At 45.2% G+C, this 26,977-nt stretch overlaps 1 protein-coding gene and 1 non-coding gene across 8 annotated transcripts in view; both read right to left on the reverse strand.

Annotated features, from left to right (window-relative positions):
• Positions 1–26,977, reverse strand: part of PALM2AKAP2 (PALM2 and AKAP2 fusion) — a 481,551-nt gene that overhangs the window by 239,536 nt on the left and 215,038 nt on the right. For all 7 annotated transcript variants that reach the window (XM_032306714.1, XM_032306709.1, XM_032306711.1 and 4 more), the window contains 2 exons: positions 19,274–19,354; positions 9,927–10,057 (listed from right to left, as the gene is read on the reverse strand). In XM_032306714.1, coding sequence (XP_032162605.1) covers positions 9,927–10,057; positions 19,274–19,354 — 212 coding nt within the window. The remainder of the gene's footprint in view (positions 1–9,926; positions 10,058–19,273; positions 19,355–26,977) is intronic.
• LOC116571230 lies at positions 3,692–3,797 on the reverse strand. The gene has a single exon (XR_004277795.1). It is a non-coding gene; the product is annotated as a U6 spliceosomal RNA (small nuclear RNA).

Here is a 26,977-nt window from a genome sequence, read left to right on the forward strand (position 1 = left end):
TTGGATGCAAACGGAAAAGGCCATCATTTCTTTTTAACGCAGAACTGACTTTCGTGGTTCCATGCTTGAGAGAAGCCTTCCGCTACAAGCACCTGAAACACTTCCATCATGCTGCACTGAAAATCGTGAATGTTCTTTTCATAAATCTTTCCCCAGGGTTTATTGGGAAAGAGTTGACAAATGTTACTGTATGAGCTTCAGACACACCGCCTGATGGCTTGATGTACATATAGATACATGTGAAATGATCACCCCAATAGGTTCAGCTAAAATCCATCTTCTTAGACAATAAAAAGGAAAGAAAGAAGAAAAAAGAAAGAAATTTCTCTTTGTGATGAGAACTCTTGGGATCTACTCTCTTCACAGCTTCCCTGTATATCCTGCGGCAGTATTAGCTGTGGGCATCACGTCATACACGACATCCCAGTACTTACTCCGCTGTGAGTTTGCACCTTAGGACCACCTTCCTCCAATTTCCCCTTCCTCCCCACCCTCCGCCTCTGGTAACCACAAGCCTAATCTCTTTTCCAATGTGTTTGGGGTTTCTCTGTTTTGTCTGTTTTTTTGTGGGTTTGTTTGAAGATTCCACATGTAAGTGAGATCATACAGTATTTGTCTTTCTCTGACTTATTTCACTGAGCGTAATGTCTTCAAGGTCTATCTCTGTTGTCACAAAGGGTACGATTTCTTTATTTTTTATGGCTGAATAATATTCCATATCATTGGAATAATATATTGGAATATATTATTATATATAAAATATGTAATTTATAATACAATATTACTATATATATAAATAATATTTTGGAATAATATTATTCTACTGCAGAATAATATTCCATATATGTTTATCACATCTGCTTTACCCACTCATCCACTGATGGACTCTTAGGTTGTTTCCAGGTCTTGGCTATTATAAACAGAGCTGCTATGAACCTGTTTATAACCTAAAAAAAGATAGCATTTTTTTTTTTTTTAAAGAGAGAGAGTGTGTGCCTGCATACATGCAGGTGGGGAGGGCGGGGAAGAGCAGAGGAAGAGAAAGAAAGAGGAAGAGGAAGGGAGAGAATCTTAAGCAGCCTCCACGCCCAGCATGGAGCCCAGTGTGGGACTCGATCTCACAGGACTGAGATCATGATGTGACCCAACATCAAGAGTCAGACGCTTAACAGACTGAGCCACTTGGGTACCCTGGTTATCTTTGGTTTTCATATCCTTGGCATGTATTCCCAGAAATGGAATCACTGGATCACTTGGAGAGTTCTCTTTTTAATTTTCTACGTGACCTTCATACTGTTTTCTACCAATTTACAACCCCACCAATGGTGCACAGGGGTTCCCTTTGCTCCATATCCACACGTGCATCTGTTCTGTCTGGCCTTTGTGCCACATACATCTTTTTAGGGTTCTGGGTTCTGAAGCTCTTTGATGGGGTGATTTTATCTTCGTATCAAAACCTGTAATTCCAGGCTTTAGCATAATGGTTCTCAGTTGGGGGCTACTTGGGCCCCACGGGACACTTAGCAATGCTTGAAGACATTCCTGACCTTGAGATGGGGGGTAGAGGACGCTATTGGCATCTCCCCGATAGGAGCCAGGGATTCTGCTAACCATCCTGCAACACACAGGACAGCCCCCCACAACAAAGAATTCTCCAGCCCAGACATCAACAGTGCTGCTACTGAGAAACCCTGTTCCAAAAGCATGGAGGAGAAAACAACAACAAAAGCACTACTCTTACTCGCTGACAACCCACTATACTTGGTACTTCACAAAAGCATATGGTCTGTACGACAACTCTTCAAATGGGCTTTGCTCTGGCCAGGGTCCAGGGCTCAAGGCCTAGAGAGTTACTTTGTGCCTAAGACGAAACAGCTTGCAAATGCAGAACTAGGGCTCGAACCCAGTCAGTTAGACTCAAAGGGCCCAGTTCCGCATTAGTATGCCAGGAGCCCCTGAAGTCATTGTACACTGTTTGCAGCAGACACTTAGGCTTTCTTCAGCCAAGAAAGAGCCCTCAGGAGTAAAGGGCATCAGAAAGAGACAAAGAAACCAAGCCTAAAATGGAGCCTGTACTTCCAGAACAAACTTGAAGGCACAGGCTCCTGAACCACGTGACTACTCTCAATGGCCCCAAGCCCAGCTTCTCTGGGGTGGGGGCACATTTGCTACCATGCTTCCTGCGGAGACACTGAGGGCTGCATCACGAGGAGAACGCCAGTGTGATTTCAGTGTGACCAAGATACCACATGTCTCAAGAATTTTGACCTTAAAATAACTTGCGTCCAGATTTTTGAGAATGTGCTTTGGGGTTAGACAGAGCCCAGCTGAAATATTGCTTTTTCACTCTTGTTGTTCTTTTAGACGAAGGTCTATGCCCAGCATGGCACCTGAAGTTAAAACCCTGAGATCCAGAGTCACGTGCTCTACGTACCAACCAAGCCAACTCCTCACTTTTCCACTTATTCATGGGATCATTGGGGGAAACAAGTTACTTTATCTTCTAAGCCTCAGTTCCCCCATCTGTATTATGGGCATCATCATCACCACAGCTTCATGGGAGTAGGATGAGGACACACACAAGAAAATTAATGAATTAAGTGGAAGCCAAAAAGCTAGGGACCCAGAAGTGTAAGAGACCAATGAGTATGAGATGGCACAGTGGTGGTGGCACTGCATCACTCTATGGTTTATATTAGAACCTAGAGCATGAGAGAACAGGGCTGGATTGCCAGATGTGGCTGTGCGGGTGGGGCTGCGGGCAGGGAGAGCACAGATGTGGACCGCCTGTGTGAGCGTTCTGCGGAAGAACAGTGCACCATAGAGTCAAAAATAGCAAGAAGGACAGAATGAATCCCAAGCAAGTATCCTTTGTGATTCCAATGAACATTTCTGTGGTTGCCTTTTCTAGAACAGTTATTTGTGGATGACTGTCATCCCGTTCGTTGCCAAAATCCCAACATGTAAGACACACATGCTTCTGCCTAATGTCTCCAGTCTTCTGCTTTGAGTCTCTTAAGAATGTGGAAAACTAAGTGAATTCTGGCATCCGAATTTATTCGGAGACCAACAGAAGCACTCTGAGAATCTTAAATCAGAAGCAGAAATGAGCCAGTCCACTTGGGTTTTGAACTTTCTTTCTAAAAAGCTACAATGTCCCTCTCGAGGTGAGCAGCTGGGACTTCAACATTTTATTCAATCAATATTTGATGGGACATATTTTAGAACTCACAGCTGATCAGATGAATCAGTCATTGTGGTGATGAGTCAATGATTCACCCATGGGGCTTTTGTCTCCTGAGAACTTCACCTCTCTCCCCAGTTCCAGCCTGTCGCCACAAGCACTTCCTTCTACAATAGTAGCATTTCTCCACACAGGTGTATTTGCTCAGAAAAGGGATCTCTATTCAATTTCCCAAATTCGAGACTCTTAGAAAACCAGAGCTGGAAGACCCTCAGAGAGTCTTCACTGAAAAGATGAGGATGCTGAGACCAGAGAGAGCAAGAGCCTTGCGCAGAGTCACACAGCAAGTTAACAACAGAGCTAGAATTAACACCCTGGCTTTACAACAGCTTGTCCCCACTTTCATTTACTACTCGCTACAGTTTCTCCTCTTCACGGGGGTAATTCCAAGGTGGGGGAGGGGCACAGCGCTCCCAAATTTCTCACTAGTCAGAGAAAGTTAAGAACAATGTATTTCAAAGCTTCATGAATTTCAACATCATCCTTGTGCAGAGGCCACGTTAATCTTCTCTGGATCATTCCATTTCTGCGTATGTGCTGCCGAAGTGAGCACTAGAACACTGTATTTCAAACATATGAATAAAAGCTGATGAAATTAGAAAGAGACACTTAAGTAGGAAAATCACAGGGCAAGCAGCAAGATTTGTGGTCTAGAGAGATGTGAGGTTGACAAGACCAGCGCGGATCTAATTGCCAGGATTCTCCAAGAGTATAAATGTGAGGTCCACATGTGGTCCCTTCACACTCAGGGACAACATGGAGGGCAGCTGACCATGGGCTCAAGCCAGAAACAATCCTTTGGGCTTTCTTAATCTGGCACTCCAGGAGGAAAGAAAGCACTCAGAAGATGGGACATTTGAAATTAAAAAAATAGGGGCGCCTGGGTGGCTCAGTGGGTTAAGCCGCTGCCTTCGGCTCAGGTCATGATCTCGGGGTCCTGGGATCGAGTCCCACATCGGGCTTTCTGCTCAGCGGGGAGCCTGCTTCCTCCTCTCTCTCTCTGCTTGCCTCTCTGCCTACTTGTGATTTCTGTCTGTCAAATAAGTAAATAAAATCTTTAAAAAAAAAAAAAAAAGAAATTAAAAAAATAAAAAAGAGATCATTGTACAGATTTTGCTTTCAGCAATGCTGACCATTTTTGCTTTCTAAAGAACCAAGAATAAACCAATAGACATTGTCCAGGGAAAAGTTGTACAACAAACAAACAAACAAACAACAAAACCATCTATTTATCCACTGTAGGGACCAGCCCTCTCTTTCCTTTCCCACTGCAGCTCTGTTGTGCTCTTAGTGAATTACATTTTATTTGTGTTCTATTCTTTTTCCCTTTACAGCAATCTTTCTTGAACCTGACTATGCGCTGCAGAGATGATTAGGAACACTCTTAAAAAAAAAAAAAAAAAAAAAAAAAAAAAAACTCCAGGGCTCCTTACCTGGGTCACGGAATCAAAATTTTCTGGAATAAGTCCTGGGAATCTATATTTTTAAAAAAAGCTTCCCAGGTGATTCTAAGGCCCAGGATTGAATCGTCTAGTTCCTTCCTCCCTCCCTCTGCCCCTCTTCAAAATCTAATCTGTGCTGCCTTCTAATAATCTTGGAAAAGAGATAACATTCTTCGTTCCAAACAACCACCAATTCACAAATAACACTTTTATAAAAAACCATGCCGGGGAAACCTGGGATTTGTTGCCTAGCTGCGGACACTATAAAGAACTGTAGACTCAGAAATGGAAATGTGGCCATACTCTTTCTTCCTGAAGATATCTAAGGAAAGAGACACATTTAAGCGCAAATTCTCGTGCTTTATATGAAGTCTTTATTACCTTCAGACTTCAAGAATTAATATTAATTTATTTACTATTAATTAAATATTCAGACATAAGGAATTAAGACATGGCCTAAACCGACCCACACTGAGGTTCTGAGTTAGAGTGCTATTATTACCTTTTCTTTTTCCAAACTTAAATGACACTGATTTTCCTTAATCTTTCCTGGAACACATTCTCCCTGCTCTCTGATCACTATTCGCTATTGCTCCTTTAAGTTCTTCGAGCTACTCTTGGTTCACCAGCAGGGACTAAAATACCTTCGGGACACAACGGTACTCATCTACTCTATGGTTTGGAAACAGTTTCCCTATTTATTTTATATTTTTTTATTTTTTAGAGAGAGAGAGTGAGTCAGGGGAAGTGGGACAGAGGGAGAGGGAGAGGGAATCTTAAACAGGTTCCACACAGCGTGGAGCCCAACACGCGGCTCCATCTCACAAGCCTGAGATCATGACCCGAGCTGAAATCCAGAGTCGGACGCTTAACCGGCTAAGCCACCCAGACGCCCCACATGTATCTCTTTAGGAGAATTTCTTTTACACTCAGGAGAGACTTAGATTAATGGGCTCAAATCTAAAGATCTAAAGATTGATATTCTGCTTCAAACAAAGAAAATTCCCTTTAGAATTCCTTTATTTAGTGGTTCTGCATTTAATCTGTTGTCAATGTCCAGGATTCTGATTCTATAAAGATTAGATTCTGAATCTGATCTCAAAGCCACTTCTGTTTTCTCGCGTTCTTTTCTCTCTGTCCCTCTGAATTCTCAAGCTATAAAATTTTAGGTCATCTTCCTCCTCATTCTCACCCCTCCCTGTATCTGTGCCCGGTGCCACACAATTCTAAAGTTCCTTCCACTAAAAGCCGACTGTCTCCCCGCCTTGATTTTGGGGGTGGCCGTGACTTGCTGGGGCTATACCATATGGACAGTTCTGTTTCCTCTCGGTCCTCTGGCTCCTCTGCCATTGCCGTAAAAGGAAACAGTCATGGTCAGCTCATTAGGCCCGGCGGATGAAAGCAAAGACTCGTCCAACCTATGCCCTGGTGTCACTTAGCTGAGCTCAGCCCAAATGAGCAGAGCCAGAACGGCCCAACCCCACGGACTGTTAAGACTGCAGGACTCTCGTGCTTCCAAAGAGCCTTTAGGGCTGTTCCAGTGGCTCTAGGGCTGTGAGAGCGAACTAAACCATGCCTGACTAAGGAAAGCGCCTGAGGGGGCTCAGAGTCCTCTAAGGCAAAAAGCAGGACAGCTCCTTTCTTCCCTTGGCACAGGAACCTGAAGATGCTAACGTGCAACAGAGAAGTTTCGAGTAAGATGAGAAGAAGTAGAAACCGATCTCCAGGAAATAGCTCCTTCCTCCAGAGCCCCTGACGAAGAAATGACACCCAGCAGCAGTCCTGCTACTACAGAAAAGCAGCTCGAGGGAACACAGCTCAACCCCCAGCAAATGACCACTGCCAGGCAGAGCAGCCATCACTGTGCCGGAAGGACATGCGCCCTGAATCCAGGCCTAATAAGCACCCACATCCCCAGCCCTTTAGGCTGCTGTGACTTCTCTCCTTCTGGCTCGGCTATCTGGGTCTTCAGTGAGCTCCGAGAGATTGCCTGCATACATCTGCGAGCTCTTTATTCTGTTGACTCAAAAGATAAGAAGAGATGCTCCTTATTTTTCCGCATATGGGGATGACCTCATGAATGTTTTTTTTTTTTAAAGATTTTATTTGTTTATTTGATAGAGAGAGATCACAAGTAGGCAGAGAGGCAGGCAGAGAGAGAGAGAGAGAGAGAGAGAGGAGGAAGCAGGCTCCCTGTTGAGCAGAGAGCCTGATGCGGTACTCGATCCCAGGACCTTGAGATCATGACCTGAGCCGAAGGCAGCAGCTTAACCCACTGAGCCACCCAGGCGCCCCGACCTCATGAATGTTAAACCAGCCCTGAACTCTTGTGCCTCGCTCTGGGGGTCAGTTTAGCCCAAACTGAGTCTTGATTTAAGATTTTCCCTCCATAGGGCGCCTGGGGGGCTCAGTGGGTTAAGCCACTGCCTTCGCCTCAGGTCATGATCCCAGGGTCCTGGGATCGAGCCCCGCATCGGGCTCTCTGCTCAGTGGAGAGCCTGTTTCCTCCTCCTCCTCCTCCTCCTCCTCCTCCTCTCTCTCTCTCTCTCTCTCTCTCTGCCTGCCTCTCTGCCTACTTGTGATCTGTCAAATAAATAAATAATAGTTAAAAAAAAAAAAAAGATCCTCCCTCCATGTAATGGCTCATCTCACAGGTAAGGGCTACCACCTGTGAGGCCAGAATAATGGTCTACGTGTACGCAGGCCAAAGCCAAACTGAGAGTTTGGTGGGAAAACTGTGTTTTCTGAGGCCATTAACACACACACACATGCACACACACAGAAAAGGTCACAGGCCTAATTTTATCCGATTTTCCAAGTCCCTTCTGCTTTCCATCTATGACACCTAAAGGATGAAATGAATGAACAGGTTCAGCCTTGGTCAGAAAAGATACCCAGTGTTTGAAAAATGATTTTAAACAAAATTTTCTGCCCATCAGTGTGTACCCTGCCTCCCTTCGCATCCACGGTAGCGAACAGACTGTGCTCAGGCCACGGGGGCTCCTAGTATGAAGTTAGCCCGGAGAATAATCTCCCAGGCTTCTTCTGCCAGGCAGGGATCCCCTGATACGTGGCCTGCCAGGTCCCAATTCTTCATTCAACAAAGAGTTGGGGAGTTTCTGCTCGGCTGCTCAGCACCAGACCCATCTGTCCTGAGTATGTAAAGCCAGTGAGAGAGAGAAATGAAGACGACGGAACTTCTAACGAGAGCAGAGACAAAGCGATGCTGCTGTATTATATCCACGGTCACCTGCAGCTGAGAGCACCATGGACTTGAACTTCCGAGACTTCCCGCAAAATCACTTCTCTGAGCAGCTTCTTTCTCCCCAACCTACCGTCTATGTTTTCAATAATCCCTGGCTCCCTTATCTTGCCTAAGACACAGCCAGCTGAGCCGCTTCGGAGGAGAAGAACTCCCGAGGCTCAGGACACTGAGTGACTTGCTCCTGCCTCTCCCCTTCCTACCTCTGGGCTCCAACAGAAGAGCTTTCCTACTTCCTAGAGGCACTTGTCTTCACAAGCTTGATGCCGTCTTCCCAGGACTAAGATTTTCTTCTTCTAATGACATGTATATATCTCTCTATCTAAAATGGCTAGTAATAATTTAGCCTTTACCCTTTGTATGCTAAAGAAAAAAGTGGGTGTACATAGACACATACGTGCATAATACCTACACACATGCATGTGCACACAGGACATACAGTCACATACATGTGTGTGCACACGTGTATCCATATCCACACACATGCATGTATGTATACATATGTATCTATATTCACATGCATGTGTATACAAGCATGTGCATTCACATATGTATGATAATATACACACGTATACACACTCACACATGTGTAAATGCACATATCCACACACGTGTTGTGCATGTGTGCACATTTACACACATGCACATATCCATATGCATGCCTATTTGCATGCATGTGCACACACACGTATACATATTCGCTTGCATGTACACAGACACATTTCCATACACGTGTTTGATACATGTATGTGCATGCATACACATTCTCATAATGTATGCGCATATGTATACACATTCACATACATGTTTGTGAGCACACACTCACGTGTATGTACACACATATACATGTTCACATACACATGTGTGTATATGAACATATGTACATCGCATACAAACTTTTTCTTAGTGAATTTCCTCTATAAGCAAAATTTAGCTAAGCTGTTCTTGAGAACACTTCAAGGGACATTAAGGCCCAAGCAAATAGGGATCCAGGCCTTTAGGGCTTATGGCAGGTCTGATTTCCCTCTGGTAACAGTACTGGAGTCCCCAGGGACTCTCACAGTCCTCATACATCCTTGGGTTTAAAGGCTGGTAGTGACGTAGTAGCCTTGCCCTGTCTTCTAAACGAGCTTGCACCCTCAGGAGAAAGAGATGAAGCTCCTGAGGTTGAGATTTGAGGCGGGCTTTGGAGGGATACGATGGATAGGGAAGTTCGGTTCTAAGGCATCTCTGATTGCCACTTTCCACCCCCCTCTCTTAGCTCTGGCTAGGTGTCCTGGGACCTGATACGACTACAGTTTTCAAGTACGAACCTATGTTTTTGCTTCTGTGTGAGCCTGGCCAACCACTGGCCACAGGAAGGGCACTTATCTCCCAGACGGAAATGTTCAGAACCTGGCTGAGAACCATAAAGGAACCCAACTCACCCTCTGAGCAGGGCAAGCAGACAGTGCAACGTTAATTTTAGAGCTCAGGCACATAACTCACAGTGGTATCCTCATTTGGCACGTCTCTCGTTCTCAGACCCCTGGCTACCGTTTCCCACTTCAGACTGATCAAATGTAGGAAAGAGACCCACTACAGCAGCAACAACAGCTAACAGCCTGACTCACAGGAGGAAAAAGACAAAAGCTGGTGGAAGAACTCAAAAAAGGTGGGCATTTACTGAAGGGGCGAGCTGCTTCCAACACCTCACTGTTCCAGGAAAACATCGCTGTACCGATAACAGCCCCTACAGTAATTAGTGTTCAGAGTAGTAACTCGGGGTTATCTGGAAACGTTTAAACGATACCAATGTACTCTGTTTTGTTTTGTTTTGTTTCCCCAAAGTACTCTGTTTTTAGGAAGAGAATTCCCGAGCTCTGGGCAAAGGGGCTGGCACTGAGAAGGGCCCCCTAGAGGACAGTGGCGGTTACTGCACTGTAAGACCCCAGAGAGGGAGGGGCGGGGGTGGGCGCCGGCGCTGGGAACCACCTACCTCTGGATGTTATCTTCCAGCTGTTTGACTCGGAACTCATCCTCCTCAGATTGCCGCCTCCTGGCTTCCTCCTCTTCGGCAGTTCCGGCGGGGATACCCTGCAGCAGCCATTTTTCCCGAAGCACTTTGGACTGTGGGAATGAGGGAAGAGAACAGACCAGATGATACCTCTCCGTCCACAGCCTTCTCCGTGCCGCGGTGCCTCGGTTCGAGCTCCGCCCCTCGTCACTGGTCACCTGAATTGCTGCCTTCGCCTCCTCTCTGACTTGGCTCCCCACCTCCCCCAGGCCCAGCCCCTAGAGAGCCACCAGCGCGATTTATTTCTGCATTTCTGACTATAAAAAGCTCTTGAGAACATACAGAAAAACAGGAAACAGGATAATGAATGTCCGTGTAACTCACCTAGCTTTACAATTATAAACAGTTTGCCGTATTTCCCACAAGTTCTTTACCAGAGCACTTTAAAGGAAATAACAAGCATCGTGACATTTCACCCGTGAGTATTTCAGTATGAATCTCTAAAACATAAGGGCATTCTTCTGTGCAGCTGCAATTTCATTATATAATTTCTTAAGATCACCAGATATTGCGTCCATCTTAAAGTGTTTAAAAAAGAAAAAAAAGGTTATGTCATACTTCTTAGAAGCTTTTTAATGATTCCCAACCATCCTCAGCAGTGGTCTCCAAATGGTATTAAAATCACGTACTCCATTTGCACCAGTGTACTAATATATTGTGGAGTGAAATAAAAAGGTGGGGTTTTTTTTTGGTTTGTTTTTAGTAGGCTCGTGAGGAGCCCAGTATGGGGCTTGCGTTCAACCCTGAAATCAAGACCTGAGCTAAGATCAAGAATTAGATGCTTAACTGACGAGCCACCCAGGTGCCCCCCCCCCAAATAAAAAGGTTTTGAGTTTCAGGCAATGGCGAGGAGGGAGCCATTACTGCTTTGACAAGGGAAATGAAAACAGCTCAAGAGAAAGGCAGGCTGAAACTCCCTAAAACAAAGAGCAAGGTGAAGAAGGTGTGGGAGAGGATTTTTGATTTGGGTTTTCATTATATGGTGCCTAGATGGCAGAGGGTGGCTATTAGATGTTTGTAGAGGCTGGACCCTAGGCATCATGGCTGAGTGTCCCCTGGTCAGGTTGGTGGTCCTGGAAGGCAGTAAGGGTGCCCCCAAAGTAGGGCATGTGACCAGATTTTCCCTGGTCCTGTCATGGCTATGAAGCCAGTCAACATAGTGGAAGCATAGGGTAAGCCCTGGGTTCCCTGGCTCCCAGCATCACCTCTGTCAGAATCCGGTTTGACCTCCTCAGGCAGGCTGAGCACGGTAAAGGAAAGGAGCCCCGTATAATGACTCAGAGCCAGGTTATGCATGGCTCCGAGCCAATTAAATATGACGTACAGAAATGAGAGAGTAGAATGTCTCCAATATTATAGACACAGAACTCATACTCACTACCGTTTGCTTTCTACAACTCTCATAAGCAAAAGGTAGACAATCCCAGAGGTTCACATTTGTCTTGAGGTTAAGGAACAAGAGCTCCTTATGATAAAGCTATAAAAGGAGTTATGAAAAATTACCAACTTTAGTAACAGTAAGAATTCATTAATGGTTCTGATTTACCATTCTATTGAAAAATCTAGCAGCTACGCGGGGCTATGAAGCCGCTGCCGGCTGCGGAGGGGTAGGTTCCAATGGCTCGAATTCCTACACTTCTGAATGGACTTTCTGAGTCCATTTTGACTGGACATTCTGGAAAGGCAGCCTTGGAGAGACCCAGCTTTCTCTGCCCCAGGAGGGATGCTCTAGAGCCAGCGCTTCTAGAGACGTGACCCAGTGGCTGCTCCTGAGAATGTTCTGTCTGCTCTCCTTCGCACTATGCCCCCCCCCGCCCCCCGCCACCAAGGAAAGGGTCTAACCACTCATTTCCGGCTGACTGAGTCCTAGCCATCCGTCAGTACTTCTGACAAGAGCAGCCTGGTGACCACGAGCGCCGAGAGCACATGTGCCCTCACATCTGTCTCTTCTCTGGATAAGGCAGTGAGTGATGATGTCACCAAAACATCCCCAACAGCTGGAGCCAAGAAGAGAGACTCTAACAGAACAAGACAGTGGGCCTGGTCTCAGAGAAGTCTATTTCACAGAAGTGTTTGGACATTACAAAAATTAAAAAGCAAAGTTGATTTTTTTCCCACTTGGCCTTGATGTTGCGTGGGCAGACCACCAATCCAAATACGTTTACCACCAAAGGTTCCCTTAACCTCCGCCAGATCACTTCCTGTTGTCTCTAAGGGTCAGTGGTGTTATGGCCTTAGACTAGAATGCACTTGAACGTGCTTTTCACACAGGCCCATCGAAAGCACCCGTTTCCCCCTACTGTGCTGGTCCTTACTGGCTTGCCTAAGTGTTTCAGAAATAAGTGATAAGCAGAGCATGCAGAAGTGAACACTAAAAATAAAAAATTTTCTTCTTCTTCTTTTTTAATGTCCAGACGGCATATACCAAAAAACTGTATCCTAGCTTACAGCAGTGAAGAACAGTCAAACTTCACTTTGGTCAAGGAGAGGCAACTGTGAAGAGTCAAGACAAAGGAAGTATGCATAAGGCTTATAGGAGAGCTCGCGGAAGCACAGATTGCCACCTCCCCGCCCCCCCAAGATGTTGATTCTTGAAGTTTAAGGTAAGGCCTAAGAATATGAATTTTAATAAGCTCCCACGTGATGCTGTCATTGATGGTCCTGGCCCAAGGTCCACAATTTGAATAGCCCCACAGAAGAACCTGTGACTATCCAAGTGCCTGGAGAATACCTAAGCTTTCCCACCAGCTAGCCAAACCTGACCCAAAAAGGAGCTCATCATCCTCCCACTCAGCCATCTCTCCCTCTGCATCCCCATCTCGGGAGCAGTGGTGTCCCCATCCATTCCCCCAGATACTCCGCCAGGTCCTGAAGATACCGCTCTGGATGACGGGCAAGTCCTCAGCGTCACTAAGCTTTTGTCCCAATAAACAACGATGTGAGATAATTTCAGACTGCGAAACATGCACGGCAGGAGGTAGGCAGGACAATATGACAAACAGGAACACAGAGAGGACACTTTAGGGGGGAAAAGTCCCTGTGAGTACTTGAACACTTGAGCTGAGATCTGAGATCCAAGGAAGGGACATTCACGGGGAGAGGCCGGCAAACGTAACAGCCCAGATGTGGGACAGAGTTTAGCGCGTTTGTGGACCAGACAGAATGCCCAAGCGGCGGGACCACAGTGAGTGAGGGGTGAGGAAGGGAGAGGAGAACAAGTTGGAGATGGAGAGGAGCACAGGGGCCAGAGTTGGTGGGGTCCTGCAGACGTGCTAAGGAGTTTCCTGAGCACCGTAGGAAGAGAACAGTTTGGAAGGGACAGGATTACAAAGTGTAAGTGATTGGATTCTATTACATCACCAGTTGACAGAGTGTGCTAGCTGGAAGCGGAGGAGCAGCAGAAGAAATGGAAGGCTCGGGGTGTACTTCAGAGGGAGAGTCAACATGACTTGCTGACAGATTAGATGTGGGGGGCAAGGGACAGGGTGGGATTCAAGACGACATAGACAGTTGGTTTGAGCAAAAGGGTGGATGGTGGTATCCTCACTAGACTGGAAAGACTAGAGGAAGAACAAAGGCTGGAACAGCAGAAAACGGACATTTCCATTTAGGGCAGGATAAGCTTGAGAAGCTTATAAAGGGAAGCGACACATTCAAGTGGACACGTCAGGAAAATGGCTGAATACAGGAGCATGGAGTTCAGGGGTCCCTGGAACCGGAGACATCCATTTGGGAGTCATTGATACATAAATGATATCTGAAGCCACGGTATCGAGTGATGATGACGATGATGATGATGACAATGATAATTATCACTCCTCCCCATTGACTCCCGGCGAGATCTTGGTTTGGTATTGAGTTTTCGTCACATGATTTCAGTCCACACAGAACCCAAACCAAGACTTCTGATAGAAGAAACCAAGTCCTGGGGGCACCTGGGTGGCTCAGTGGGTTGAGCCTCTGCCTTCGGCTCAGGTCATGATCTCAGGGTCCTGGGATCGAGCCCTTCATTGGGCTCTCTGCTCAGCGGGGAGCCTGCCTCCCCTTCCCCCTCTACCTGCCCCTCTGTCTGTCTCTCTGTCTCTCTCTGTCAAATAAATAAATAAATAATCTAAAAAAGAAGAAGAAGAAGAAGAAACCAAGTTCTAACTTCTACTCAAGCTCTGTTTAAAGGGCCAGTGGAGACGTGATGGGAAAAAGTGGGACGTGAAGTTCCTTTACACTGTGTACCCTGCCTGTCAATTCAATACTCTAACATTTGAAATTGGCCTTTCAAACATACTAATGACCAAGAAAAGTCTAAAATTAGTGCTAAAGGTTCACAATAGCGGGAGACACTAAAACATGTTTGCAGCGAGGCCCACTGGAACCTTCAGGCTATGTAGCAAATGACCTTGGTAGGTTGACAATAAATATCTCGTAGGGTCACAATTCAGTCTTTGATTTTTTTTTTTCATTCAATCTTCTTGAAAGAAAATGCTGTAGTTTTTAAAATATAATGACAATTTTCACAGCGTGGTTTAGGGAAAAAAAAAAAAAACCCTCTAGTCAGGGTTCCCTGCTCATGAATAAGTAATTCAAAGGCATCTTATGTATTGAAGATATGATATTAACAATTCGATTCTGACAGTGCTGCCTCTGTCATACAAACCTTTATAAATGTGACAGTTCCAAAGGGATTCGTGTGGCAAAATATGCTGACTGCTCTTGCTGGGACCTTGGACTGACCAATAAAATAGACAAATCTCTGGCCATTCAACCCAGAGCACAAAGGGAATATTAAATTTAGTCTGTCTGGTATAATCTCATAGTTGATTTATTTTTTAAACTCAACATTATCCCAAGTCACATAATAAAAACAATAAGAATAAATAATTATTTCCCTGGAATACAAAGCCAAGAGCATTTTTCAATAGAAGAATAATGATGGCTCTTACCTTATGACATACTAGGGTTATATGTTATATATTAAAAAGCGAGAGGGATGAGATGAGGGTGGTATTGGCCCAGGAGTGGCAGATTCATCTAGGAGGAAGAAGGCACCGACGGCGGACTCTTCCGTATAAGGGAGAAATATGGATATGATAAAGAAGACATTTAAGTCAGTGAGGACAAGAATGAATTAATCAATAAATCACGTTGGGGTAACTGGTTCACCATCAGTAAAAAGTGAAGTCATTCCTATCTTATTTCATATAGAAAAATAAATTCTAGATGGGTTAAAATGACTGAAGGATAAGAAACATCCTAGGTGAATGTTTGAGACGTTCTTTGCAAGAACCACAACAACGTCAGAAATCATAACGTAAAAAGAATGTTAGCTGTGATATCACAACTATTAAAGGTTTGTATGAAAATGTATGTACTCATTTTAGATTTTAATTATTTCTTTAGTTATTCAGGAGAGAGAGCATAAGTTCCGGTGGGGAGGTACAGGGAGAGGGAAAAGTAGACTTCCCGCTGAGCAGGGAGCCTGACATGGGGCTGGATCCCAGGACTTGATCCCAGGATGCTGGGATCAGGACCTGAGTTTAAGGCAGAATCTTAATTGACTGAGCCACCCATGTGCCCCTTTTATGAGAATTTAAAATAGCCCATCTATCAAAATCCAAAAAAGAGGTAAAGGTGAATGTATTCTGGACCTGAATGTTAAAACCATTTCATTTTAATCACCAACTGATGAGGCTTATGAATAAGGGTCATAGAGCTTAATCTATAAAAACATACTAGAGAAAAAGTACAGAAGAATATATCTCTGTGTGAGTGACATCTGGGTGACCAGTATACAGCTGATATCTTTTTTCCTTTATATTTTACTACACTTTAAATTTTTACTTTTGGAATGATCATGCATTCCTTTCTCTTACAATCAGCAAAAAAGTAATTCAGCTATTGAAATCGCTTACTGGTCCCAGATGTGAGCACTTCTTGGAAACTCTTACATCACAAATATTAGAGACTAAGTATAGCTAAGGATCTTGTAAAAAGAAATCTGAGTTTAATTTGGCGAGGACTTCAAAGTGCTTGGGGGTTTCCTAACTACTGGAGTGTGGCAGCTCTTTCAATATTTGGGGTCTTTCATTGCATTGCAGAATTTGTTTATTGTCCATATATAAAGTAAAAATATTCCATTTTTGTGGCACTGCTCACTGCACAATCCTACACATTACAATTACCAAAAATACTAATCACATAACTATGTGATTATTATCAAAACTATGGCTTTGCATTCTATTTTTTTTTTTTTTTTGGTTTGACAAGAGACCAGTAAATCTATCTAAATATTTCATACCTCATTGCATGAGAATAAAATGTCCATAGACTACTGGACCATGAGAACTATATCTTAATAAACATGAAATCTAATTCTAATGCTTTTCCATTTAACTTTACACTAAGTATATGTTATTTTTTTAGGGAGCATCTCAGATTTTATAAATTAGTGGAAGAAATATTAATTGGTGACATATCTCTTAATATTTTCTACTTCAAGGAACTGCCAGTAATCAATAATGTCTCTGCATGGTCTAAATTTTCTGGAGTCCATGAAAGTGTAACTTAGAGTTATAGACAATGATGATGGTAACTGGCAGCTCTCTAGACAAACTATTCAAAATGGAATATTACATTTAAAGAAAACAGTGACCTGGAGAAGGCTTGGTTTTGAGGGTAGAGAAGCCCTAGAGTTCAACCAGGGCTTCCTCATGTGGAGTCTCTATGTTCCTGGGCAAATGACCTGACCTCTTGAGTTTGTTTCCTCGCCTGTGAGACAGGGAAACTCTTTTGCGGCCATTACTGAGGGGATGTATTTAAAGTACCAGGCACGTACAAGGTACTCAAAAAAATGACTATCACCGAGGATGGCCAAGGCGATGACACGGCTGCCATGCAGCCAGGACAAAGCTGGTGGAGTCCCTACCAAGAGGCTCACAGAGGAACTATAACCTCAATGAATTTACTACCATCCAGAGGTGAGGCAGCTGAGCTCACAACTGAATGATCACAGGGAAGATGACTCAGGCTATTCAAGTCCCGTCAACCGCTAACTGACTGAAAGTAGAACATATTCTTTTCTGGTGCCTGAAGTGATCATATCTCTCAGTCAGGCACCACCAAAATAACTCAGTTATTTTGGGAATGATGGCCTCAGAACAAAGAGAGGCAGAGTCATGAGAGAAGCTTCACCTGAGCCAAAGTGAGGCCTGATGACATGCCTCGCCTACCTCAGACCCCACCTCACCAGAGCACAGGAACTTGGTACCTGCAGTCGTTTCCATTTTTGTTTTCATGGTTCAAGACTAGTGACCTACCCTTGTTCTGTCTACATGGGCTTTCCCCAGAGAGAGAAAATCACAACCCCTTGGTCTCCATTTATTAAACTGTCATCACTTCTAGTTCTTTCTCTTGAAGTTACAGGAAGATGACCCAGGTGAAAGGGCCGGGTGTTCCCTCAGCTAGCCAATTACACCAGCAATGTGAGAATTTTACCAGGATAACCATAAAGAACTGGTTCCCTTGTTTCCAAGTCTCTGAGGGCGTCTCACTGCTTCTACATGCAATACTAAGTCCTTTTACTGTTATTTCTGTTGACTGGATGGCCAGACACATGGATGGATACTGAGCTGGACGTCAGTCCTGAATGAGTCCTTGGTATCCAATCAGGCATCCGGAATGATAAAAAGTGGGAAAAAGAAACTTAATTTTCTGACATATGTTTATTGCCCGACTTTTGGTTCAAGGAATGCAAAAGCAAGGAACCATGTTGAGCTTAAAGGGGAGAGGGCCTGCCTAGTCAAAACAGCCTCTCATTTTTCCAGTCCCCTTCATTAAAAAAATCCACCTTAAACCAAGAACTCCTTTTGGTCTCTTGTAAGGAGTGAATTGACTTTTCTCTGAGCCACAGTCCCAGCTCTGTCCAGAGCGACCTTGAAAAATTCACTTGGTTCCACTAAGTGTTAAGTCCCCCTCTACGCAAGAAGAACATACTAACTCTAGCCCTCAGTGCTTCCTCAGGAATGGTGTAAGCAGAGAGTAACAGCGTAGGGGATGTATTGTAAGCTCCTACAAAGAAAGGTCTATAAATGGATTTATAAGAGCAAAAATAAATGGGCAATATTCTCAGTATCATGCTGCTGTACTTCCTTTTAAACACATTTCTCTGGTTAAAGTGGATAGTGTACTGATAAATATACCAAGCAGATTTAGGTCATGCTACTATTTGAAATCAGCTTGCTGATCACTCTCATCTGAAGGATTCATTTAGCACAACGCTATCTTCTAGGGAAGAAAGGATAATACAATCATAAAGGCTCATCTTGTTGGAAAGAATCTAAACTATCTACAGCCAGCATCACCCGGAAAGCCAGCCCCACCTTCCCAACCAGCCCTCTGAGCAATGCGAATCTGTACATGAATGTCACAGCAACTTGAGTGGGGCAGAGCCGCAGACGGCATGTAGCAGCTCCCAGCTGGCCGCTGGAATGCGTTCACTGAACTCTGCAAGCCTGCAGAAAGCAACATGCTGCAGCCCGTGGAGTCCCTGTGACAGTGACAGAGCTTTCTCGTAGGTTGTAATCAATTACGATGCTTAAGTGCCTTATGTTTTAAAGAAACATAAATAATGAAACATCTCTCTGTCTCTCTCTCTCTCTCTGTACAATGGAGACCCAACTGACCGAAATCATTTCAATGCCATCTTTCGACCAACTGCTCATTCAGAGAGAACACTTACAAAATTGTGAAAGTAGAAATAAAATGAATGCATCCCCGGAAATACACAGGGTTGCTCTTTTTTATCAGATCATGATGCTTTTATCTCCCTTTTCTCCATATCAAGAAAGAAAACATTCCGGTGTTTTATCTATAAAAGAACAGCCTGTTCAACGGATCCTTTGGAACCTGTGAACACACACACGCAGGGCACCTGATACACTGGAGAGGCAGCCCCAGAACACTGCCTCTCCCACCATGTGGAGATTCTCGTCCCGTTTCTATATATAACCAGCACATTTCATATGCACACACCAGCTCCCAAACCCGTCCACATGCACACTGTAATCTCCTCCTGCTCGCAGAAACTGAAATGCTCTAACAATGCCCTGCGCTGGAGGAATTCACAAGAAAAGCCCAAGGATGGTTTCCTGACTGGAGGAGAAAGGGCTCGTGCAGTCAGCGGCAGTGCCTTCGCGCCAGGGCAGGCTCTGCCCGGCTCTCCGGAGTGTGATCTGCATGTCTAATCATGGAAAAGGTTCGTGGGATCGGCCACTTACCTTGGAATGCTGCAGCAGAAGTATCTGTTCGTCAAGCTGCTGGCGCTTGCCTTCTATTTCAGTCTGCGTCTTTCTTTTTTCCTTGAAAATAAAGAGAGAGAGCCTGTAAGAGTAGGTGGGTGTTGGCTCCAGGAATTTTAAGGCCGGAAGCAGTGGCCGCTGCCACCGCAGCAGCAGCAGCAGCAGCAGCAGCAGCAGCAGCAGCAGCTCACATCTGGAGAGACACTCGCAGACATGCTGGGCACACACGCATGTCACCTGCCCCTCCGCCTCCAGGAGCTTTCTCCTAACATGCCTGCTGTGGGCTCTGCGAGTGGGAGAGTCCCCTCAGTCAGCCGGGCTGCAGCAATTGAATCCAGAAGAAAAGGCGGTTTCCACACACACACACACACACACACACACACTCACAGAATCATGTTCTATGCAGTGTTAATTTGGAGACAAAGAATAAAAATGTCTCCAACGAAAAGCTAGAGGTGGTTATCGGCTGCAAAGATGACAGAATGTAACCGGGGAGATTCTAAGGTTAGCTTTCTTTTATTGAAATCACACACACAAGTAATCCGACATAATTTCCAGTTTCGTAGGACACATCATTTCCGTTGGATATCACCAAAAATGCAAATTAGATGGGTGGTCTTTGCTGAAACTAGTCTCTGGGTGAGAAGTGCAGGTGGGGCACTGCCGGTGGCTGGGGCTCCCTGAGGTTATGTTAAATATAAAATGTGAAGTTGGTCTGTTTGGATCCAACTCCCAGTTCTGCCTTTTGCTACCTGTGTGACCTCTGGCAAGTTCTTTTACAACCCTGGGTCCAAGCCTTCTCTCACATAAAGAGGAGATCATAATTTGTACCTAAGCCTTACAGGTGGGGCGTGGATCCAATGAGACGGTGATATAAAGGGCTTGGAACAATGGTCTGGCACATAGTAAATGCTCAATAAATGTTACTTGTTCTTATGCTTATTGCCATCGCATTTACTTCTAGGTAATGCCTAGAGGCCGGCTCTAAAGGGATGGAATTCCCCTGTATTCAGAGCAAAACCTTTCCGCTGGGGTACAAATTTGATGCCTTTCTCCTTCACATTTCTCAAATGCAGACAATAGACATCACATAAACATGACTGATTTAAGACTAGAAAGGCCAGCCTTTAATAAGAGCTGGCTTGTTCCACGTTTTGTTTCCAAAGTGCACAGTGGGGCAGTCTGCCGAGACATTCACTGCCCTGGATTCCTTTCCTTCCCTCACATATGCAGGGAGAAACTTGCTAGACAGACAGAGTGGCATTCTACAATACGACCGCCAAACCCCGGGGAAGACAATCACGCAGAAGGCCGGCTGCCGTGCTCTGTGTCAACAGAAGGCTGTATTTTACGGCGTAGCTGTTTCTGGGGATGGGCTCGCGCCACTGATGATCAAGTCAGCACAGCAATGATTTGCGTTACAACCAAGTTCCTCTGGGCACTGCACAGACTTGTAAGAAATATTAGTTTATTCATCTCCAGTCGCTGGGAGATGTGATATCCACGTCAGGGGTATAACCTCCCCGCCAAAGTAAGGCCCGAGAACTTCACCATTTACCAAAGAACTCTGATCCGTGGCACATTACAGATGCTGCTTAAGCCCAGAGTATGTGTCAGAACATATGATATATGATAGTGGATGGCAAAGTGAGGCCTCATGAGAAGAGCCCCCTTCTCCAGGGTCTTGGAAGTGCCAGGTGATAAAGCAAGGGCCTCCAGAACTGGCTACCCTCTCTATAACCTAGCGACTAGCTCCTCAACATTAGAACAACTTCATCATTCGCTTCCATTGGATGTCAAGGTATGCATGTAGTTGGCCAAATTTAGATCCAGATCCATGATCTAGGATGTCATGGACACAAGATGCAGAGATACCATACTTAAGCACGTGAAACTGTGTGTTACGTGTCCATTACAGACTGAACACTTACATCCTCCTCCGACATCCACATATGAGAACGTCATCCCCAAAGCAACAGTGATTAGGAGGTGGGGACATTTGGGAAGTGGTGAGGTGATGAAAGCAGAGCCCTCCTGAATGGGACTAGTGCCCTTATATGAGAAACCCCAGAGAACGCTTCTGCACCTTCTGCCATGTGAAGACACAGTGAAAAGACAGTTATCCCTGAACCAGGAAGCAAGACCCCAGTAGACACGGAATTTGCCAGTGCCTTGATCTTGGGCTTCCCAGCCTCCAGCAGGAAACAAATTCCTGCTGTCTATAATGCACACAGTCTATGGTATTTTGTTATAGAACCTGAATGGGCTAAGCCAGTATTCTAATTACATGTCTGGTCTTTTGCAAACCTAGGTTTTCCCACCTTTGGGTCTTTGTTCGTATAGAAAATCCTCACTCGGAGTTACCCACCATGATAGGAGTGAACTATACCTTAAGTAGAAAAAATATTACCAATGGTATAAGCAGTGAACCCTTGTATGCCCAAGCAGAAGACTGATTGGTGGTCACTGTGAACAGACATGATCACAAACAATGCAGGTTTTAAGATAGTTCATTAAGAATGGGTAGGAATCAGGTAGGTATAAATTAATGGGCGACACATTCCAGGAAAAGGGAGTTGTGTGAACAAGGGTAGAAATGTCCTGGCATGTTCCAGGGATAGTGAGGACGGAAATCTATCTGAAGTGCAGAGCTTGCTCTTCGGAATAGAGATCAATGATTCAAAAGATTAGCTAGGACTAGACCATCGAGGGCCTTGAATGCCAGGTCAAGAGGTTCGGATTTCATCTTACAGGCAATGGCATATTGCAGGGTTCTAAGCAAGAGAGTGATACAGTAAAATGGCATTTTGGGAACATTAATCTGACACTGGTGTATAGGATAGATTAATGGTGGGGGATGGGAGCTTTTTCTATAAATTTTCAAACAGTAAATATTTTAGGTTTTGTAGAATATACAATCTCAAAACTGTGATTATAGTGCGAAAATGGCCTTGGACAATATATGAATAAATGAGTATGGTTCTGTTCTTTTTTTTAAAATAAGATTTTTTTTTATTTATTTGACAGAGAGAGATCACAAGCAGGCAGAGAGGCAGGCAGAGAGGAGGAAGCAGGCTCCCTGCTGAGCAGAGAGCCCGATGTGGGACTCGATCCCAGGACCCTGAGATCATGACCTGAGCTGAAGGCAGTGGCTTAACCCACTGAGCCACTCAGGTGCCCCTCTGTTCTTTTTTTTTTTTTTTAATATTTACTTGAGAGAGAGAGCGCGCGCATAAGCAGGGGGTGAGGGAGAAGCAGACTCCCCACTAAGCAGGGAGCCCAACACGAGGCTTGATCCCAGGATCCCGGGACCCATAACCTGACCCGAAGGCAGACACCTAATTGACTGAGCCACCTGGGCCCCCCGGGGGTGGCTGTGTTCCAATAAACCTTTATTTACAAACAGAGGGGGCAGGTCAGATTTAGCCTGCAGTCAGAGTTTGCTGGCCTCCAGATGAAAAGATCATTAAATGTCTTAGGAGGATGCCACAGGTGTGGTGGGGATGGGTAAACTAACAAGCCCATCTTCGCTAAGAGCTGTTCCAATCAGAATGGAAAGGAAAGGACAAGATACAAGAACCAGAACTGGTGGGACTTGGGACTCATAGGATCTAGGGCGGGTAGGCAAGGCAGCATCCTGGCTTTTAGCCACACAGACCAAAGCATGCTGGAGTGGGAACAGGCAACAGTGGGAAAGCAGTACTTTCCCACTGGTGCCGTATTCACATTTTCCCTGAGGAAACTCCTTATTAGGTTAAAACTCAAAACCAAACAGTTGTTAACATATACAACCAGGCACCGGCACGAGCACGTTTACATCTGTGTTCCGTCTGCTGCAGACTCAGGCTTGGCCCCGTCCCAGGGACCCTCTGCACATCAGTGGCTGTTGGAGGAATCTTTGATGAGTTGAGTCCCCCTCCACAGTGATGTGGTTAGGTCCTCAGGCCACTACTAACCCAACAGAAGAGTTAAGACGCACAGCTAGCTTCTGTATACTATCGGTTTCGAGCCCAACGTCCAGCAAGTTCCAAGAGGGCACTGCTGGGTTCCGGGTATCACCTGCTTGGGCTGCTGGGATCCGAGCTGTGCTTCTCACTGGCTCACCTGCTGCTTCCCAGACTTCTCCTTCCCCGGATAAAGGCAAAACCACTCACTCTCTTCCCACGCCCACAGTTAGACATGATTCCCTTTAGTCTCACTGACCAGAAAACTCTATGTTAATAACTTCCCCATCTGTGTTTTCAGCCTAGATCTCTCTTCTGAGCTCCAGATTCCCATATCCAATGGCCGATGGTTCATACCCATTCCCTCAAATTTAGCACTTCCCTCAACACCATCTTGGCCATCCCTCCTCCCCCAGCCTCATGTCTGTTCTTCCCAGTCTTCATGTCAGCCAATGACGTTACTCAAGTCAGAAACTGCAATGATCCTAGACAGGTCACTTTTTCAAAAGACCGGTTCCTGTAGGTTCTGCTTGTCATTTCCACATCTTCTGCTTCCCCAATACAACTTTATCACTACCTCAATGTTCCCTCCTTTATCTCCTCACCTGCACGTGTAGAATGTTCTACATCGGTATCTTCAGCTCTCTGGCACTTACCTGTTACATCCAATTTCCATCTGCATTACGGCAAGGGTGTCCTCACTAGTCTCCCTGCTTCTGAGTCTTGGCTCTGAACAAGTCCCGCTGCACGGCTGCCAGAGTGACAGTCTCAAATGGAAGTGTATCTCCATCCCTTGCCTCAAATCCCAGAATCCCTCCCATTGCCTGCAATGGCAAATACTAAGTTTTCCCTCACTTCTTCATCAGGCAAAAAAAAAAGTACTGAGGCACCTGGGTGGCTCAGTCGGTCAAGCATCTGAATCTTGATTTCAGCTTGGGCCATGATCTCAGGGTCATGGGATCGAGCCCTGCACTGGGTCTGTACTCAACATGGAGTCTGCTTGGGATTCTCTCTCTCCCTCTCCCTCTGCCTTCCCTCTGCCCAAGCTTTCCAAATCCATACACACATACATGACATCTTTTTTTTTTAAAAAAAGTATTCCTCTTTGACAATATAGTTTAAATATCAATGAAACTAGAGTAACCATCTGCCCAGTCTTCCTTCCTTCAGAGAATTCACATACCCTCACCGTAAATGGAGCTGGTGGGTATGACAGTCTTAAGTTAATCAGATATAGCCAGGCTCGTCCCTGCCACAAGGATTTGTGTGTGGCACAGGCTGAGCTAATCATTCTACCTTACTCAGTGCAATACCACTTGGGCCAAGGGCTGGCTAAATGACCCAAGCAGGACCAATAAGAAATAGACACATGAATACTAGGAGGGAAAAGCTCCCTTTCCACTAAGGTTTTAAGCTGGAACAATGCATATCCGAGTGGCAATTTTCCCAAGCCACATGGAAGAAATGCATCCATGTTGGAAAAGGTCAAACATGCAGAGAGAAGCAGAGCTGAAAGACAGAGAAAGAAGGATCCTGATGATACTAATGGGTCCCAACTCTAGTTACCCATGAAGCCAGAACCACCCCTGGTCTTCCGAAATGATGTACACTAACACACCTCCCTTTTGCTTAAGCGAGTGTGAGTGGTGCTTCTGCCACTTGTGACTCAAAGGGTAGTGACAAGTACAGATGCCTTTTCTGCTCCCTCCAATAGAATTCATCACTCCCACTTTCTCTTTTCTCCCTTTACAAGCTGTGGGTCTTTCTGCATTAGCACCCTGAGCACTTCAACACTTACACATTTAACTGTTAACATATCTTCTCCCTTTAGGCAAACTACGTGCCCTTTGAGGACAAAGGTCTCGGCTGATGCAGGGGCACTTGGGTGGCTCAGGTGGTTGAGCATTCGACTCGTGACTTCGGCTCGGGTCATCATCTCATGGGTCATGAGACTAAGCCTTGCGTCGGGCTCCACACTCAGCGGGGAGTCTGCTGGAGATTCTCTCCCTCTGCCCCTCCCCCCATCTCTCTCGCTCAAATAAATAAATAAATCATTAAAAAAGAAAATCTTGGCCAATGCATCTCCAAAGCCTAGAGCATGGCGTGATGAAGACATGTAATAGACAAGTATACCTGACTGGGGAACTTGCTCCTCTCTCATGTTCTCTTTGCACAAATCTCTCACTCACATGCATTTTGAATTTGCTCTCATGATCTCAATGGCAGTAAAATATATCACTGAAAACACATTAGCGATCAGTCAAGAGAACCAGAAGCATCTTTCTGTTGGAGACATTAGCCCCTGTGGAATTAATGGTTGCCCATTGTTGCCGTGCATAGAAGAATAGAGCTGAAAAAGCTAACTCTGGGAAGGAATCATGGGAAGCTCGTTCTGGGGAGAAAAGCTGGGGTAAGGGGAAATTCCAGGGAAAGCATAATGAGCTGACAGTAGCGATCCATTCAGAAGGAATGTGACTCAACAGACATCTGGAATGAAGTGATCTCGATTCATTAAGAAGGTTTCCAGATCCCTCTACTATCTGGGAGGCCTAGCAAGTCGCTTTCATTGTCTTTCTGTAAATTAGATATTTTCCTGGCAAGTATTTTCTGGAAGTTTTGCAACATTATGAAACTGCAGGCTCTTAGCCTAGGAAGGAGCAGCCGTGGAATGGAGCACACTCTGGGCAAAGGTGGTTAGAAGTACAACGGGGAGCCACTAGGAAGCCTGCATTCACCCTTGTGCAGCTAGAGGCAGACTCCCTCTTCTCTCCTCTGCCCGGGCTGTCACCCACGCACGGCAGTGGCTGGGGAGGTGTTCCAGATGAGTCTGGGAGAAACCGCGAGAGAGGGGAAGAGGCTGAGCAGGGAGGGCAGTAAGGAGCAGAGATAAGGAGTTCCCTTTCCTCTTTTGAGGCCTCCATGTACTTGAGCAGATACTTCGAGCCGCGGCATGCATCTGTGGGAAGGAACCAGAAGACCTACTTATTCAGAGCACAACTGCCTTCAAGAGATGCCAGAATTTAGATGAGAGGGGGGGAAAAAAAGAAAATAAACGTTAAAATTTACATGTTGCAGTCTTTCCTCCAGCTACTGCTAGATAAAGAGAAAGCTGCTTTGATGGCCTCCCACTGTGAGCCAGAGGGAATTTCGTGTCCTTTTGCTGAGCTCGCGCAGGCCTGTCAGTGTCTCTGGGCCAGCTGGTTCACAGGCTTTGCGGTGCAGCGTCAGAGAAAGGGGCAGAGTGCTGAACTGCAGACCCAGACTGTTTCAAATAGTTTGCACTTGGAAAGGGAACAAGGCATATAGCTGATGGGGGAAAATCAGAGAAAAGGAAGAAAGAAATGAAGTAAAAAAAAAAAAAAAAAATCCTGAGGTGGCTTGGGGACAGCTTAAAGTTCACCCATTTAAAAAGGAGCTGAGATATTAAGACCAGAAGATCAGGACGAGAGAATCTTGCGATATTTTTATTGTGGCTTATCAAATGAATCCTCTCTGATGCACTCCCAAAGATTCCGATAAGATCACTGGACTTTTCCTCAGACCGTGCTTCTTTAAATGTGCCTGGTAGCTGAAATGGAATCGCCAGGATGCCAGCTTTTATAGAGGTTATGCTAAGTAGTAAGGTAATTGTGAAATCGACTTGCAAATGGGGGCCCCCCGTGAGCTTTTTCTATTAAGGAATCAGAATGTTATCTCAGTCGTGGTTGAATTATAATTACCTGTTCAATGCTGCTATAGA

The sequence above is a fragment of the Mustela erminea genome, chromosome 12 (genome assembly GCF_009829155.1).
Source record: "Mustela erminea isolate mMusErm1 chromosome 12, mMusErm1.Pri, whole genome shotgun sequence".
In the NCBI taxonomy this organism is placed as follows: Eukaryota; Metazoa; Chordata; class Mammalia; order Carnivora; family Mustelidae; genus Mustela; species Mustela erminea.